Here is a 17,825-nt window from a genome sequence, read left to right on the forward strand (position 1 = left end):
AGTTGGGAAGTGTTGGTATAATCTGGTCATCCATCTGTCAATACTCTTTTATTTGGGTGTATTCATCATCCTCCTGTTGTGCTTGCTTAATCTCTTCAATGGCTGTAAGTGTTCCGTAATAAATGGAATATATGCTTCCACTTCCTCAATAAAATTTGAATTCTCCAGTTTGACTCTTTCCGCTGATATTCTTGATGGTGCATCATTTTTCAACTGCAATTACTGAGTGGCTTTTCCTTGAAAGTACTCGGTAATTGAATCATATCTCAAGAATCAGTCTAAAACATTGAATTCTAGGTTACATTTTTGTAATCTCCTTTAGGCTAAGAAGAGTAACCAAAGGCTTGCGATCAGTTTCCATTTTAAACTTGATGGTGTTCTTCTTTTGCAAACCTGAAGCTGTTCAGTATCTGGAGAATTTCTTCCTATAATTGTCCCAGTGTTAAGCTTTTTGTGAGGCTTCAGTGCTTTGGAAGGGTTCCAGTAGTGGCAATGCAAACTCCACCTTTGTCCTAAGTTCTGGATCTGTTGCTGCTTCAGAGGTTTGAATGCTGGGGGTGCATAGAATGGGAAGCTCTGTTGACAGCGACGGGACCAGAAATCTCTCATTTAAGAAATTGTCCCCAAAACGCTCTGAACTCCTCTTTCAGGCTGCTTTTGCCAACCTGATTTGCCCTATCTATATGTAGATTCAAATCACCCATGATTATCGCCATAACGTCCTCACAAGGACTATTACTCCTTCCTGTATACTCCACCGTAAGTGTGATTAGTATCAATGAGTAAAGCGTTAATCATGTTGAACTTGACAGTCTTTATTTATTGTGTCAATTTCAGGAGCAGTTCAAAACTTGCCAATTACTCACTGGTTTTGTACATAATGGAAACCTGGAGAGTGGGTTTGGAGATTGCATGAAGGATGAGAGGTTATAGAGAGGGCATAAGGAATATGGTCTAACAACCAGGTACAAGACTGAGGGTCATGTCCCAGTGAACCAAGATGGGCCTGCTAACCAGTCCACTTTGCTATCCGCACACCTCTTATGCCACTTCTGACCTGCTTCTGGGGTGTTTCTGACTGCTGCCTGACTCTGGCAGCCAGAGCAAAGCCTTGTGGAAGTTGCCTAACTTTTGTGAATGCAACTTTGGGAAATGGCCCAACTTGTAGTTCCCAACTCTTTAGGGGGAAACTCCAGCCTGGAATTCTTTAGATAAACTTCTGAGAAGCATTTCATGCTTACCTGAAACTTTTATGGCAAAACAGCTAAGCCCTTTAAATATGAATATGTTCTTATTCTTGCAATAAAGCAATGTTATTATGTACATCGAACCGACTGAGCTAGGTATAACCTGCCTGAGCCTTGGGACCTAAAGCAGATGTTCAGTGAAATTCCATTTCACTGGTAATATGTATTCTCGGGTCCCATTAATAAGGCATTAGGTAATCTTAATTTTCAGTGCACGTGTGAAACTTAACATTTGCAGTTAACAAACTATTACAAATTTTGGTTTAATATTAGCTTCTAAATAAATATTTAGCTTCTAAAGTGCAGGAGAAGGCTATTCAGCCCATCCTGTCTACTATTAAATCTGTGTTCGCCACATTCTTTGTCGTCATGGAGTATTCTAGGCATTCATTTCAGCAAACTGTTCACATGTAGACTACACGATAGCTATATTAGTCGAAGGTAAAGAAAATGATTGAAAAGCACAGTCCACTTATTGACCGACATTCAGAAGGCTGCTTGAAAACTGGTTACAGTGACAATGTGAATGAAAATAAGAAAATAATAGACTTGTTGGATAATTGTACTAGTTACATGGAGCATACAGTGCAGAAGGAGGCCATTCGGCCCATCGAGTCTGCATCGACCCACTTAAACCCTCACTTCCACCCTATCCTTGTAACCCAATCACCCATCCTAACCTTTTGTTTGGTCACCAAGGGCAATTTATCATGGCCAATCCACCTAATACTGTAAATATCAGTATTTACAATACAGGAAGTGGATACCATGCTGGGCATCCCATGGAAAGGAATATCCCGTCAGGGGCAGAGTCTCGGCAAAATATACGCAAGTAAAGTAACAATAGTGAAGATAATAATAGTGTTAAAGAGTGACATCCTTAAGCCAGATGGTTTCCATCCCAGGATTTTAAAGAAAGGAGGTGATTACATTCCAGATGTGTTGAATATAATCTTCCATTGTTATCTCGGTTTGGGAACAGTTCGGGTAGATTGGAAAATTATGAATGGTAGAAAGGTGATAGCTAAAACCCGACCAGGTCGTCAAACACATATTGTAAAACAGTTACCAGGGCGCATTTAACTTTAAAAAGGATCGATTTTGGCTAGATTCAAGACTCCGAAATCTGTTTCTTGAAGGAAGGTTGGATCTTTAAATAGGACATGGAGTTGCATGGTTCATTGTCATTCTGCTTTTGAAATGAAAGTCCTGTTGGTCAGGTTTTTTTGAGTGTCTGGGAACCTGGCAGCTTCCTCGAGATGAGAACTGGGTCAATTCAGGAGTCAAGTGCCTTCACACTGGTGACGTTGATCTGACACCAGTAACTTTCATAAAATAAGAAATCTGATATCTGTTATTTACTGTAAAAATGAAACCACAAGATTCCATGGGTTAAACAAAATATTTTTTACTATACAAGCGTCAAATGAAGACAAATATGCAATACTATTGCGTAATCCCCTATACTCTCAAACCCAGAATCAAAGCAAGTTAAACTTGAATTAACAGATTGCAGTTGATACTATCAATTACACATTGAGCGAAAATAGGGTCCCGGTCTGGGTGCTGTTCAGTTCGTCAGTGCAGGAAGAGATTGGGGTGCCATTTTTAAAAGCCGCCCAACATTGAGGCTCCCCCTCAGAATCCCCATCACGGCCTCTGGATCCCCACCCCTACTGTCCCAACGTATCTCTTTGGGGTCCTCGAGCCCCCTTAAGAGCAAGGCACCGATGTGCAGTGCCAGGATGCTCAGAGCCCAACTACCCGGAAATAGCTGGGGCGCTGGCAATAATTTTCAATTCCTTTCTGGCCACAGGAGAGGTGCTGGAGGACTAGGTTAGCCAATGTGGTATCATTATTGAGGAAGGGATAAACCAGGAAACTACAGGCCAGTAAGTCTAGCCTGATGGGGGAAACTATTGGAAGCAATTCTGAGAGACAGAATTAATCTGCATTGAGAAAGGCAGGGATTAATCAAGAACAGTCGTCATGAGGAGGCCGTGTCTGACCAACTTGATAGAGGTGACCAGGTGTGTAGATGAGAGCAATCTATTTGACATGGTCTATTTGGACTTCAGCAAGGCTTTTGATACGGTCCCACATAGGAGACTGATAACTTAAGGTAAGAGCCCATGGAATCCAAGGAAATTTGGCAAATTGGATCCAGAATTGGTTGAGTGGCAGGAAGCAGAGGTGGTGGCCGATTGATGTTTTTCTGACTGGAAGCTTGTGTCCAGTGGGGTCCTGCAGAAATCTACATTTTTGATTGGAGATTGGACAGGCTAGGACTTGTCTTTGCAGCGTAGGAGACTGAGGGGTGATCTTACAGAGGTGTATAATATCATGTGAGGCATGGATAGGGTGAATGCACTCAGTCTTTTCACAGGATTGGGGAATCGAGAACGAGAGAGCACAGGTTTAAGTTAAGAGAGGAAAGAGTTAATGGGAACCTGAGGAACAACATTTTTACACAAGTGGGTGGTACATATGTGGAATGAGCTGCCGGAGGAAGTGGTTGAGGCAGGGACATTGACAACATTTAAAAGGGATCTGGACAGATACATGGATAGGAAAGGTTTAGAGGGATATGAGCCAAATGTAGGCAATTGGGGTTAGCTTAAATGGGCTTTTTGGTTGGCATGGACCAGTTTGGCCGAAGGGCCTGTCTCCGTGCCATAGATTCTATGAAATCAGTGTTGGGGCTCTTGCTGTTTGTGGTTTACATAAATGATTTAGAAATTAATGTTGGAGGGTTGATCAGTAAGTTCGCAGATGATCTGAAAATTGGTGGGTGCGAAATAGTGAGGAGGATAGCCTGAGATTACAGGAGGATTTAGACAGGCTGGTCAGATGGGCTGGTAAGTGTCAGGTGATGCACTTGAGCAGGACCAACAAGGCAAGGGAATACATGAATACGGCAGAACCTGGGACGCATAAGGATCAGAGGGAACTGGGTGTGCATATACGTCCTTTAAGGTAGCAGGACAAGTGGATACAGCAGTTCAAAAGGCATATGGTATAATTGCCTTTATTAGCCAAGGCATAAGAGTTTTAAGAGCAGGGAGGTTATGCTGGAACTGCATAAAACATTGCTTAGGCCACAGCTACAGTATGTGTGCAGTTCTGGAATCCACATAATAAGAGAGATATGATAGCAGAGACATTTTATTCTCATAGAATTCCTACAGTGCAGAAAGAGGCCATTGAGTCTGCACCAACCCTCTGAAAGGGCACCCTACCTAGGCACACTCCACCGGCCTATCCCTATCACCCCACCTAACCTGCACAGCTTTGAACACTAAGGGGCAACTTTAGCATGGCCAATTCACCCACCCTGCACATCTTTACCGGGATGTTGCTTGGACTGGAGAGTTTTAGTTGTGAAGAGAGATTGAATAGACTGGGGTTATTTTCCTTGGAGCAGAGGAGACTGAAAAGGGGACATGATTGTGATGCATAAAATTATGAGGGCCATTGATAAAATAGACGGGAAGAAACTTTTCCCCTTGGTGACCATGGGGCAAGATGTTTTCGAGGGATGTGAGGAAAACCTTTTCCCTCTGGGGTGGTGGGAGTCTGGAATTCGCTGCCTGAAAGAGAGGTGGAGGCAGAGACCCACGTAAAATTTAAGAAGGATTTGGATGTGCATTTGCGATGTCAAGGCATACAAGGCTATGGGCCAAGTGCTGGAAGATGGGATTAGAATACTTGGATGATTATTTTTGACTGGTGCAGATGCCATGGGCCAAAGGGCCTATTCTGTGGTGTGGACCTCTAGACTCGGTCACAAAGCCCTTCAGAACTCTGTCATCCTGACAAAGAACTTCAGCTCCTCTTCTTCTAGGATTTACTGTGATCCTCAACCCACAGCAGCACACTACCAACCCAAGTTCTAGAGGCATGTTCATCACCAAGACTGGTACATGGGTTTGTAGAACCACCTCAACTCTGCTTACAATGATCTGTATAGTGTAGATCCACCAATAAAGAACAAAGACAAAGAACAAAGAAAAGTACAGCACAGGAACAGGCTCTTCGGCCCTCCAAGCCTATCCCGACCATGCTGCTCGTCTAAACTAAAATCTTCTGCACTTCCAGGGTCCGTATCCCTCTATTCCCATCCTATTCATGTATTTGTCAAGATGCCCTTTAAATGTCACTATCATTCCTGCTTCCACCGCCTCCTCTGGCAGCGAGTTCCAGGCACCCACTAGCCTCTGTGTAAAAATAAATTTGCCTCGTACATCTCTAAACATTGCGCCTCGCACCTTAAACCTATGCCCCCTAGTAATTGACCCCTCTACCCTGTGAAAAAGCCTCTCACTATCCACTCTTTCTATGCTCCTCATAATTTTGTAGACCTGCATATGGTCGCCCCTCAACCTTCGTCGTTCCAGTGAGAACAGACCGAATTTATTCAACCTCACCTCATAGCTAATGCCCTCCATACCAGGCAACATCCTGGTAAATCTCTTCTGCACCCTCTCTAAAGCCTCCATATCCTTCTGGTAGTGTGGTGACCAGAATTGATCACTATACTCCCAAGTGTGGCCTAACTAAGGTTCTATACAGCTGCAACATGACTTGCCAATTCTTATACTCAATGCCCCGGCCAATGAAGGCAAGCATGCCGTATGCATTCTTGACTACTTTCTCCACCTGTGTTGTCTCTTTCAGTGACCTGTGGACCTGTACACCTAGATCTCGCTGACTGTCAATATTCTTGAGGGTTCTACCATTCGCTGTATATTCTCTACCTGCATTAGACCTTTCAAAAATGCATTACCTCACATTTGTCTGGGTTAAACTCCATCTGCCATCTCTCTGCCCAAGTCTCCAAACGATCTAAATCCTGCTGTATCGTCTGACAGTCCTCATTGCTATGCGCAATTCAACCAACCTTTGTGTCGTCTGCAAAATTACTAATCAGAGCAGTTACGTTTTCCTCCAAATCATTTCTATATACTACGGACAGCTGGCCTCATGCGCAGTTCTGGAGCGGTATTCTCTCCCCCCCCCCCCCCCCCACGCCGGGTGGGAGAATCGTTGGAGCGGCGTGCGAATCGTGCCCCGACCCCCGCACCCAATTCTCCCACACCCCCCCGAAACCAGCGCCGTGAGAATCGCGCTGGGCTGCTCGGAAAATCGGCGCTAACGCCGAGCAGCGATTCTCCGGCCCACATGGGCCGAGCAGCCAGCCAAAAAATGACAGTCCTGCCGGCGCCGTCCACACCTGGTCGCCGCCGGCGGGTACTCATCGCGAAGGCTTGGAGCGTGGCCTGTGGTGGGGGGGAGGGGGCTTCCGAAGGGGTCTGCCCCACGATCGGGGCCCACCGATTGGCGGGCCTACTTTCCGCCGCGGCCAGCCCTTGAACACCGACCCCATGTTGGGTTGGGGCCGGCGCGCGTGAGAAGTTCCCCGCGCATGCGCAGGATGGCGCGGCCCAATTGTGCATGCGCAGGATTCAGCTGGCCCAACTGCGCATGCGTGGGTTGGCGCGGTGCCCATTTGGCACCACGTAAGGAGGCTGGAGCGGCGTGAACCGCTCCAGCGCCGTGCTGGCCCCCTGTTAGGACCAGAATATGTCGTGACCGGGTCCTGTTCACACCGTCGTGAAACGCGACGGCGTTCACGACGGCACGAACACTTGCCCTCAATATCGGAGAATCGTCCCCCTGATTTTTTACAATTGTTAGGCCAATGCACATGCGCCTTGCCAATAAAAATCCGAACTCTGCGCATGTGTGCCTCATTCCGAGCCGGTGCATGCATGGAAGGTCCGAGGTTCATTGTGACTTGGAGATGCAAACTGCGGAGCTGAAAACTAAGATTAAATTTACTTTTATTTTCATTAATGTTTAATCATTTTGAATCTTATTTTGTGGCACACTTGTGGAGCCGCCACAACACATCTGTTGGGAGCCTCTAGCCCAGAGAACAGGCTATTTTAAATACAAGTGTTGAGCAATGAAAAAGGACTAATTAATAATCTTGTAAAGGAGTCTAAAGGCTCAAAATCACCCATTAACAGCTTTTTTACACAGCGGGTGGTTAGGAATGCACAACAGGAAATTGAATAAGCCCCTGAAGACAGAAGAAGTTTGCAGGGGTGTAGGATTGGCTGACCGTGCCCTTGCAGAGAGCTGGCACAGACCCAATGGGTTGAATGGCCTCCTTATGTGCTGTAACTATTCTAACTATTCTATGATTCTAACCATGCATTGTTGCTGACTAATGTATAACTGATAATGAAGAAAAATTGCTTGCAAGTAAACTTTCTTCCTTTCCTTTTCAGGCAATGGTAGCCTGCTACCCAGGGGATGGGACAGGGTATGTTCGACATGTTGACAACCCAACTGGTGATGGTCGTTGTGTGACGTGTATTTATTACCTGAATAAAAACTGGGATGCAAAGGTATGAAATATTACTTTCCTCCTTGGGAAAATTGTAAGAAAGCTGCTCTAAACAATTTGTTTATATGGATTTTATTTGTATTATTTCAGACAGCACTTTCAAACGAAACAGACTGATAAAGTGATTTTTTTCCATTTAAAAAAAGTCTGTTATTATTCATTTTGAGGCTGGTTTAGCACAGGGCTAAATAGCTGGCTTCTAAAGCAGACCAAGGCAGGCCAGGAACGCGGGTTTAATTCCCGTACCAGCCTCCCCAAACAGACACAGGAATGTGGTGACTCGGGGATTTTTTTCCATTAAAAAAAGTATTATTATTAATTTTGAGGCTGGTTTAGCACAGGGCTAAATATCTTCAATTGAAGCCTACTTGTGACAATAAGTGATTTTCATTTCATTTTTCATTTCATTTTCATTTTGTGTCATATAAATAGCTGCATCAGCAACTGTACTTTCAAGACTATTTTTGAAAGTGTTGGATACAGTTTTGAAATGCATCATACAGTAAACAATTTATTTGATGTTAACACAGGTTGAATGCATCAACTCGGGAGCTAGCGATTCATGATATCTTGGTTAAAACTCATTTGCCCCAACACACCGTGCTGAAACTGTGATTTCCATTATATTGCTGTAGGGAAAAATGCAGCAGAAATCAGGAAAGAAGTTAAGTTAGAGATTGTCATCAGTATTTTACCCTTGCACAGTGCGTACCGATCACCCTGCCTAGTGTTGCTGAATGTTTTGAACCAATCACACTATCCTTGTGATATCATAGAATTTACAATGCAGAAGGAGGCCATTCGGCCCGTCGAGTCTGCACCGGCTCCTGGAAAGAGCACCCTACCCAAGGTCAACACCTCCACCTTATCCCCATAACCCAGTAACCCCACCCAACACTAAGGGCAATTTTGGACACTAAGGGCAATTTATCATGGCCAATCCACCTAACCTGCACATCTTTGGACTGTGGGAGGTAACCGGAGCACCCGGAGGAAACCCACGCACACACGGGGAGGATGTAATAGAAAGAAGGACAAAACGTGATGAGGTAATCTAACTTTAATATCCCATTTTGTTCAGATGACATAGTTTGTTCATGAAATGGCACACGGGGTAGCACGGTGGTTAGCACTGTTGCTTCACAGCTCCAGGGTCCCAGGTTCGATTCCCAGCTTGGGTCACTGTCTGTGCGGAGTCTGCATGTTCTCCTTGTGTCTGTGTGGGTTTCCTCCCACAAGTCCCGAAAGACAAAGAAAGTTACAGCACAGGAACAGGCTCTTCGGCCCTCCCAGCCTGCGCCGATCCAGATCCTTTACCTAAACCTGTCTCCTATTTTCCAAGGTCTACTTCCCTCTGATGCCGCCCGTTCATATACCTGTCCAGATGCCTCTTAAATGATGCTATCGTGCCCGCCTCTACCACCTCCGCTGGTAAAGCGTTCCAGGCACCCACCACCCTCTGCGTAAAAAACTTTCCACGCACATTTCCCTTAAACTTTCCCCCTCTCATCTTGAAATCGTGACCCCTTGTAACTGACACCCCCACTCTTGGAAAAAGCTTGTTGCTATCCATCCTGTCCATACCTCTCATAATTTTGTATACCTCAATCAGGTCCCCCCTCAACCTCCGTCTTTGCAACAAATACAATCCTAATCTACTCAACCTTTCTTCATAGCTAGCACCCTCCATACCAGGCAACATCCTGTGAACCTCCTCTGCACCCTCTCCAAAGCATCCACATCCTTCTGGTAATGTGGCGACCAGAACTGCACGCAGTATTCCAAATGTGGCCTAACCAAAGTCCTATACAACTGTAACATGACCTGCCTACTCTTGTACTCAATACCCCGTCCGATGAAGGCAAGCATGCTGTATGCCTTCTTGACCACTCTATCAACCTGCGTTGCCACCTTCAGGGTACAATGGACCTGAACTCCCAGATCTCTCGGTACATCAATTTTCCCCAGGACCCTTCCATTGACCATATAGTCCGCTCTTGAATTTGATCTTCCAAAATGCATCACCTCGCATTTGCCTGGATTGAACTCCATCTGCCATTTCTCTGGCCAACTCTCCAATCTATCTATATTTTGTTGTATTCTTTGACAGTCCTCCTCGCTATCTGCAACTCCACCAATCTTAGTATCATCTGCAAACTTGCTAATCAGACCACCTATACCTTCCTCCAGGTCATTTATGTAGATCACAAACAACAGTGGTCCGAGCACGGATCCCTGTGGAACACCACTAGTCACCCTTCTCCATTTTGAGACACTCCCTTCCACCACTACTCTCTGTCTCCTGTTGCCCAGCCAGTTCTTTATCCATCTAGCTAGTACATCCTGAACCCCATACGACTTCACTTTTGCCATCAACCTGCCATGGGAAACCTTATCAAACACCTTACTAAAGTCCATGTATATGGCATCTACAGCCCTTCCCTCATCAATTAACTTTGTTACTTCCTCAAAGAATTCTATTAGGTTTGTAAGACATGACCTTCCTTGCACAAAACCATGCTGCCTATCACTGATAAGTCTATTTCCTTCCAGATGTGAATAGATCCTATCCCTCAGTATCTTCTCCAACAGTTTGTCTACCACTGACGTCAAGATCACAGGTCTGTAATTCCCTGGATTTTCCCTGCTACCCTTCTTAAACAAAGGGACAACATTAGCAATTCTCCAATCCTCCGGGACCTCACCCGTGTTCAAGGATGCTGCAAAGATATCTGTTAAGGCCCCAGCTATTTCGACCCTCGCTTCCCTCAGTAACCTGGGATAGATCCCATCCGGTCCTGGGGACTTGTCCACCTTAATGTCTTTTAGAATACCCAAAACTTCCCCTTTCCGTATGACAACTTGACCTAGAGTATTTAAACATCCATCCCTAGCCTCAACATCCGTCTTGTCCCTCTCCTTTGTGAATACCAATGCAAAGTACTTGTTAGGTAATTTAGACATTCTGAATTCTCCCGCTGTGTACCTAAACAGGTGCCGGAATGTGGCGACTAGCGGCCTTTCACAATTACAAGCCTACTCGTGACAATAAAGATTATTATTATTTGGGGAGCCTTTCAATTGCTGACCGGCCATTTCTCACTTTCAAAACAATTGACATTTGTAAATCTGAGGAGGATCTTGTGCATGTATTTGCCAGCTTCAAACAATTTTCACAAAGGCAAGAGGTTGTTTGTGTAAACCAAGATACTGTGCCTATTGTAAAGATCCTAATTGAAAATTTCAAGCTGAAATGTGTAAAGCAAACATGTTGCGTTCCAGTTCCAATTTCTTTCTTTCTTCAGGTGTTGAAGACTGCTGGAGATCTCCCCTAATAGTCAGTTTCATGTTTTCTAAATTTTTTGTGGGCCAGGAAGAGCAGCATTACTGTAAAATTGCATGTCATCCCAAATATGTCGTGCCAGCTGGCTGCGTTCAGTGGCTGGATGATCTTCCTCCTCACTGAAGTGACAGACTGCAGTGATGTGCCCACTTGTGAAGGAACAGAGTGTACGGTAGCTAAATTTGCTGATGATACTTAACAACTTATTTTCCAATCCATCTTAAGAGGAGGTAAAGGATCTGCAAAAGACTATAGGCAGGTGGATAAAAATATGGCAGGTGAAGTATAATGTGGGAAATTGTGATCTTGTTCACTTTGGCAGGAAGAATAGAAAAGTAGTATTCTCTTCAAATGATGAGGCTGAGGAACCCAATGGTATAGATGGATCAGGGTTACCTAGTACATGAATCACAGTTTTGGTCTCCTTGTTTGAAAAAGGATATAATTGCATTAGATACAATTTGGAGAAGGTTCACTCAACTCATTTCTGGGATTAAGGACTTATCTTATGAAGAAAGGTGAAATAGTTTGGCCTATCTGCACTGGAGTTTAGAAAAATGATGGATGATCTCACTGAAGATTTGAGGGGTACTTAGGGTGAATATCAGGAGGATATTTCCTCTGGTGGGGGAGACTAGAACTAGGGGGCACAGTTTAAGAATAGGAGGTCTCCTTTTTAAGACGGAGATGAGAATTTTTTTTCCATTCAGAGAATGTGCAATTCTTTCCCCAGAAAGCAGTGGAGGCTGGGTCATTGAATTTATTCATGCTGAGCTAGGTAGGCCTTGGATAGACAACAGAGTCAAAGGTTATAGGGGAGAGACAGGAAAGTGGAGTTTAGACCACAATCAGATCAGTCACGATTTGGCAGTACCTTCCAAACCTACTACCATCTAGAAGAACAAGGGCAGCAGATACATGGGACCACCACAACCTGGAGGTTCCCATCCAAGTCACTCCCCGTCCTGACTTGGGAAATATATTGCCGTTCCTTCATCATTGCTGGGTCAAAAATCCTGGAATTCCCTCCCAAACAGGACTGGGACTGCAGCAGTTCAAGAAGGGAACTCGCCACCATCTTCTGACGGGCAGCTCGGGTTGGGCAATAAATGCTGGCCTAGCCAGCGACACCCACATCCTGTAAAACAGTAAAATGATCTTATTGAATGCAAAACAGGCTTGAAGGGCTGAGTGGACTACTCCTGCTGCCATGTTCTATTTGGCTCCTGCAGCACACCAAGGAAATGTTAAAATTCTGAACGTGCAAGTTTCTTAGTTGCTGAATGCAGTGTTGGCCAAGCAGGATGGGCACACCACCAATATTGCACCATTCCTGAAAGTCTCCCCATTATGTATGGGCGACCAGAAAATATCAGGCTATCTTGAAAAAGTGATAACTTGCATATTGCCAATGCTTATTCTGTCAGGCTTTATCTGAGTTGGAGATCTGCCAGCGCTTGCTATGGCTGATTACTCTTGCTAGAAGACTGTGTACTTATTTCAGGCTTTGATCCATGTCTTAATGTATAATCGGAATATATTATGTTTTCTATTTAAAAGCACTTTATAGGTTGGTTGTCATTGTATTTGTTGTTTTACTTCTGTTAACTTTCAGCCATTGTTTCTCTTTAGATAGTAGTAATCATAAAAACTACTGTATCAAAGTGTATTACTATTAAGTATGCTAGAATTGCCTTTCAAATGGGATATTTCTTAGCTTATCTATTGAAACTTATGCATTTTTTCAGGTGGATGGTGGTATTCTTCGAATATTTCCAGAAGGAAAGTCCTATGTAGTTGACGTTGAGCCAATGTTTGATAGATTGTTATTATTCTGGTCTGATCGAAGAAATCCACATGAAGTGCAGCCAGCATATTCTGTCAGGTATGTCCCTGTTGGAATCCCTTCAGAGATGACTGTAACCAAACCATACCAAGGTACCCAACCTGCAAAATGTTTAGTGTAATTTGGCCAGTTGGTTGTCGATAAAACATCAAAATTATTTTGCAATTCCAAAGCAGAACTGTAATGTATTAAAAAAATTACAGATGCTTGATGGTCCGTTTGAACTGATTATGGTCCGCTGAATGCAATTATATTTTTTGATAAATTAAGTAATTAAGTAACCCAGAAAAACTATGGGTGGGGGGGGATATATTCACCAACACATTATCTGGGTGCACAATTGTGCGAATAAATTGGTGGCCAAGAGGTTCATGCTTATTCCTGGTCTTGGTCAAATGTGCGTTCGCAGTTTCTGGTTAGTAACGTCAGTGGTACACTGTTATAGACTGTGAAAGCCAAAACTCTATACAGAGGTCTCTCAAAAGTCAAACTCTGAGAACTTTGATTTTGTTCATTAGGATTTGAGCATTGAAATAAATTTTACACAGATGTTACTCTACAACTGAGCACTTGAAACCCTTGACATTGGGGCGGCACAGTAGCACAGTGGTTATCGCTATTACTTCACAGCGCCAGGGTCCTAGGTTTGATTCTTGGCTTGGGTCACTGTGCGGAGTCTGCACGTTCTCCCCGTGTCTGCGTGAGTTTCCTCCGGGTGCTGAATTCTGCCTCTGTGTACCCGAACTGGCGCCGGAGTGTGGCAACCAGGGGCTTTTCACAGTAACTTAATTGCAGTGTTAATGTAACCCTATTTGTGACAATAAAGATTATTATTATACATAGGCCAGATATGAGGATCCGCCAAGTAATAGGAATGATCCCAGATACCATTGAGATAATGATGAGATTTAAAAGAAGGTATGGGAATTAAAATAATATTGCTCGCAACTTCCAATAGCCTTTGCTGCTGTCTGAACTTGGTCTAAATAAGACCAGTGGTCCTTTGGTCAGTTCAACCAGAAGAGGGCTTATCAAGAGCTCATCAGGATTCTATCAAGAATCCGTGTCCCTTTATGCTGATTATCTGCTGTTATATGTTTCCAATCCAGGCTCCTCAGTGGGGGACTTAATGGGACTGCTTGGGAGACTCCGGGCTTTTTCAACTACAAGTGAAATTTGGGGAAAAGTGAGCGTTTTGTAGTGTTTTCTCCAGGAGTTGGGGGCGGGGGGAGGGGTTGGCATTTTGAGTGGCACCAACCCAATTTAGGGATCTGGGATTGCAGGTGACTCGGGACTAGGCTTGGGTCCATAAATTGAACTTTACAAGTTTGGTGAACAGGGTTAAGGAGGCTTTACTGAAGTGGGATAACTTCCCTTATCATTGGCAGGCCGGGTGCAGGCGAAACTGCCTCCATATTTTCTGCGTGGCCATCACTACAGGACTCTCCGAATACCTCCCTGGGGCAAACATAAATGGCAGGCGGTTAAGATGAATATTTAGCCCCGGTTTTTATTCTTGTTTCAGTGCTTGCTGGTCTTATCGCTGAAGTAGTTTTTTATGGGGGTGGAGAGGCTGTTTTCAATGCTGGTGTCAGCAAGGATTAGGAGAATGGTGTTCCAGAGAATATGACATTTGGGGGAGGGGGTGACTTAAGTTGGGGGTGGGATCGAAGTTGATACTGATTCAAGGGAACCATGGGTATGAGCCTGGGAGGATGGACGTGAGGTTTTCGAAATGAGAGGAGCAAGGGGTAGTGGAAGTAAAGGATCTGTTTCTAGAGGACAGTTTGCGTGTTTGTAGAAGTTGGGGGTGAAGTTTGGGGTCCTGCGAGGAGAGGGATTTAGGTACGTGCAGGTGCAAAATTTTGATAAAAGATCTGTCCAGTGGCACCGCCCTCCTTGTTACTGGAGAGGGTGTTGTCGGTGATGGGGTTTGGAGGGGGGATAGTCACGGCGATTTATGGGAGGATTTTGGAGGAGGATAGGGGTGTCTTTGGAGGGAGTTAGTCCAACTGGGAAGAGGTGTTTGGGATGGTGCTGGAGGAGGGATTGTGGTGTGAGGTGCTGTGGAGGGTTTTGGGGTCGTTCTTTGGCACCATAATGGTGATCCTGCATGTGGATTTAGAGCCCAGTCCCCTGGGGACCATATTCGGGGTGTCGGACTGCCAGAGTTGCAGACGCGTGCGGGGATAAATGCTTTAACCTATGTCTCTGATCGCTTGCAGGCGGGTCCTGTTGGGGTGGAGGTCAGCTTCACCATCATGTGCTTTAGTATGTCTGGGGAATCTAATGGAATTCTTGTTTTTGGAAATAGTGAAATTTGCTCTGAGGGGGGCGAGTGAGGGGGGCAAGTCCACAAGAAATGGGGAGTCTATTTGTATTGCATTTCAGGGAGCTGGTTGCTGCCAACTGCTAGTGGAGGGGGGTGCAGGGACGGTTTTGGGGGGAAGGGGGTCCAGGGGGGTTGATTTGGGTTGGTTTTATTTTGTAAATGTTGTGTGGTTTATGTCATTTAATTGTTTTTTTAAATATTTTTATTAAAAATTTTAGTACAAAACCTACAAAAACACAGAATTACAATTGAACAGTAAGAACCCCCTCCAGCACCCCCTCTCTTCCTTTACAAAAGTGAAACTTACTTACTAAGTCCCCCACGCACCCTGTTCCTTACCACCCTTCCCGTAGCTAACAGTGACCAGCCTTCAAGGACGCAAGTCTGTCTTTGTGCCTCCTCCACATTGTTCAGTTTCTCCGCCTGCGTACCTGCCACTTTAATTGTTTTGCTCAGTTGCTGCCTTACTGGATCCAAAGCTTCCTCCACCGTGGTTTTAAATGAAGCCTTCACTTCCGGACCTTTTCTTGGAGGCTGAATTGGCAATCGGCGACAGGAACAAGGGCTTCAGGGTGAAGCTGGATGATTTAGAAAATAGGTCCAGGCACATGAACCTGAGGCTGATGGGTCTGCTTGAGGGAGTGGACGGCGCAAGGCCGACCCGATACTCCCGCTTTGAAATTTTCCCAATTGATGAGCAGTGATGTGGTATTTGCTGCGCTGGTGCTCGACAGGTCACACAGGGCCTTGAGGCAGAAAATGTGATTGAATGAGCTCTTGAAGTGCTCATCCATATCTCCACCAAATTTCTTCAATTTTCTGACTACCACCCCTCCTGCCATCATGTCGTGGGCGATGGGCATGGCTGCCTCCTCTGCCATCTTTGATGCCTCGCTGGGGCTCGACGTTTGAAATTTCACTCCTGTCCGTCTTCAATGTCAGTTTCAACATTGTCTTCTTTGTGATCAGTTTCACTGCGTGGAAAGTCAGTTTTTAAAAAGATTATTGCGATGGGGCAGATAAGCCCAATTGCCGGAGCCTGCATGTGAGCTACCCAAGATGGGGTCGCTACTTCATGCCACGGCACCGGAAGTCCGTGTTTAATTGTTAAATGTTAAAATATTTTTTTAAAAATCTGCTTTAAGTTCAAACTAATGTTCAAAGCTGAGATTTAGCTGCAGGTGTTCACCAGTTGGGGGAAACAAATTTTGCATTTATTTAGTACCTTATCACATCAAAACGACTTGACAACCAACAAATTAAAAAATACAGTCCTTATTGTCACATTAGCAAACACAACAGCTAATTTGTTGTCCTGCAATAGTTGAGGCATTTATCCACACACCAAAAACTCCAAAGGAGCAATTTTCCCCAAATTGCACAGTGTGTTGGATCAGGTGAGAGAGGCTGTGTGAAACCCGCCGGCTTCACAGGCGCCTTTCCTCAACTGATTTAACAACATTCTGCAATTTCAAAGTGCTGGCGAGGATCACGCAGCCGGCTGGAGGAGGCGAGCCCTGAACACATTGGCAATGTTAGGCGCCATTCCCCCCCCCCCCCCCTCCCCCATTCCCCCAGACACATCAGGACACACTCAATCATCTGGTGGACAAGGGGAACCCAACCGCCCACGCCCAGCATGTGCCCCCATGGCAATCATGGAGCACTGCCAAAGTGCCAGTGGGCAATGCCCAGCCATATCACTCAATCCCCAGGGTCTCGAGACACCCTACGCTCTTGCCGTGGTCATCATGAGTGGTCTCCGCTTTTGAAAACCAGTAGTGTTTCGTGCTGGAGGTGAGGGAGAGGGAGGAGGAAGAGTTGATTGGATGCTATGGCGTCATGCCCTTTGATAATATGTCAATATATTAGAATGTATGGAAATCAAGGGTATGAACCTGATTACATCACTGGGGGGGGGGGGGGGGGGGGGGGGGGGGGGGGTGGCTGGAGGGAGAAGAGAATCTCAAACTAAGATCTCATTGGCGCAAATCCCATTTTTGGCCATTCATGCGATTTTAGCGACTATAATTCATAAGGAAGCTATTGTTAACAAAGCTTGATTTATTTACATATTTATAATGGTCTGCGTGATGCAGCATCTCACTCCCAGTGCGGTTGCTGAGCTATCAGTGGCGAAGGGCAAGACGCCTGCCTTCTTCCCCTCAAGAATCTTTGGCCAGTCCGACACCTCAAAATTCACGAAAAGTGGACACTGCTCCAGCCTGACCCCACGATCTCCGACATGGTCTCAAAGTACGAGACCCAGAACTCAATCAATTTTGGGTAGGACCTGAACATGTGCGAGTGGTTCGCTGGCCCCCTTAGGCACCATTCACACCTGTCCTCTGCACTGGAAAAGAACCCACTCATGCGTGCTCTAGTCAGGACTGACCAATGGACTACTTGGCTCAGCCCGGCGCAAGAGGAGGTGGAGTTTACCATCACAAGATCTCACTCAAGATCCCTTCCTCCAGCCCCAGGCCCAATTCCTCTTCCCACTTCCCCTTTATTTCTTCTAACGGAGCCTTCCCTGTCTCCAGCAACCACCCATGTATATCAAATATCTTCCCTTCTCGCATCTCATCACGAGATAACATCCTGTCCGTCAGTGTATGTTTCGGTAACTGGGGGAACGAAGA

The 17,825-nt window shown here is 45.2% G+C and overlaps 1 protein-coding gene across 1 annotated transcript in view; it reads left to right on the top strand.

Moving 5' to 3' along the window:
• Positions 1-17,825, top strand: part of LOC119955151 (prolyl hydroxylase EGLN3-like) — a 56,955-nt gene that overhangs the window by 27,644 nt on the left and 11,486 nt on the right. Inside the window, exons 2-3 of the mRNA XM_038781088.1 lie at positions 7,544-7,663; positions 12,754-12,890. Of these exons, the coding sequence (XP_038637016.1) occupies positions 7,544-7,663; positions 12,754-12,890 (257 nt within the window). The remainder of the gene's footprint in view (positions 1-7,543; positions 7,664-12,753; positions 12,891-17,825) is intronic.

Source organism: Scyliorhinus canicula, chromosome 2 (genome assembly GCF_902713615.1).
Source record: "Scyliorhinus canicula chromosome 2, sScyCan1.1, whole genome shotgun sequence".
Taxonomy (NCBI): Eukaryota; Metazoa; Chordata; class Chondrichthyes; order Carcharhiniformes; family Scyliorhinidae; genus Scyliorhinus; species Scyliorhinus canicula.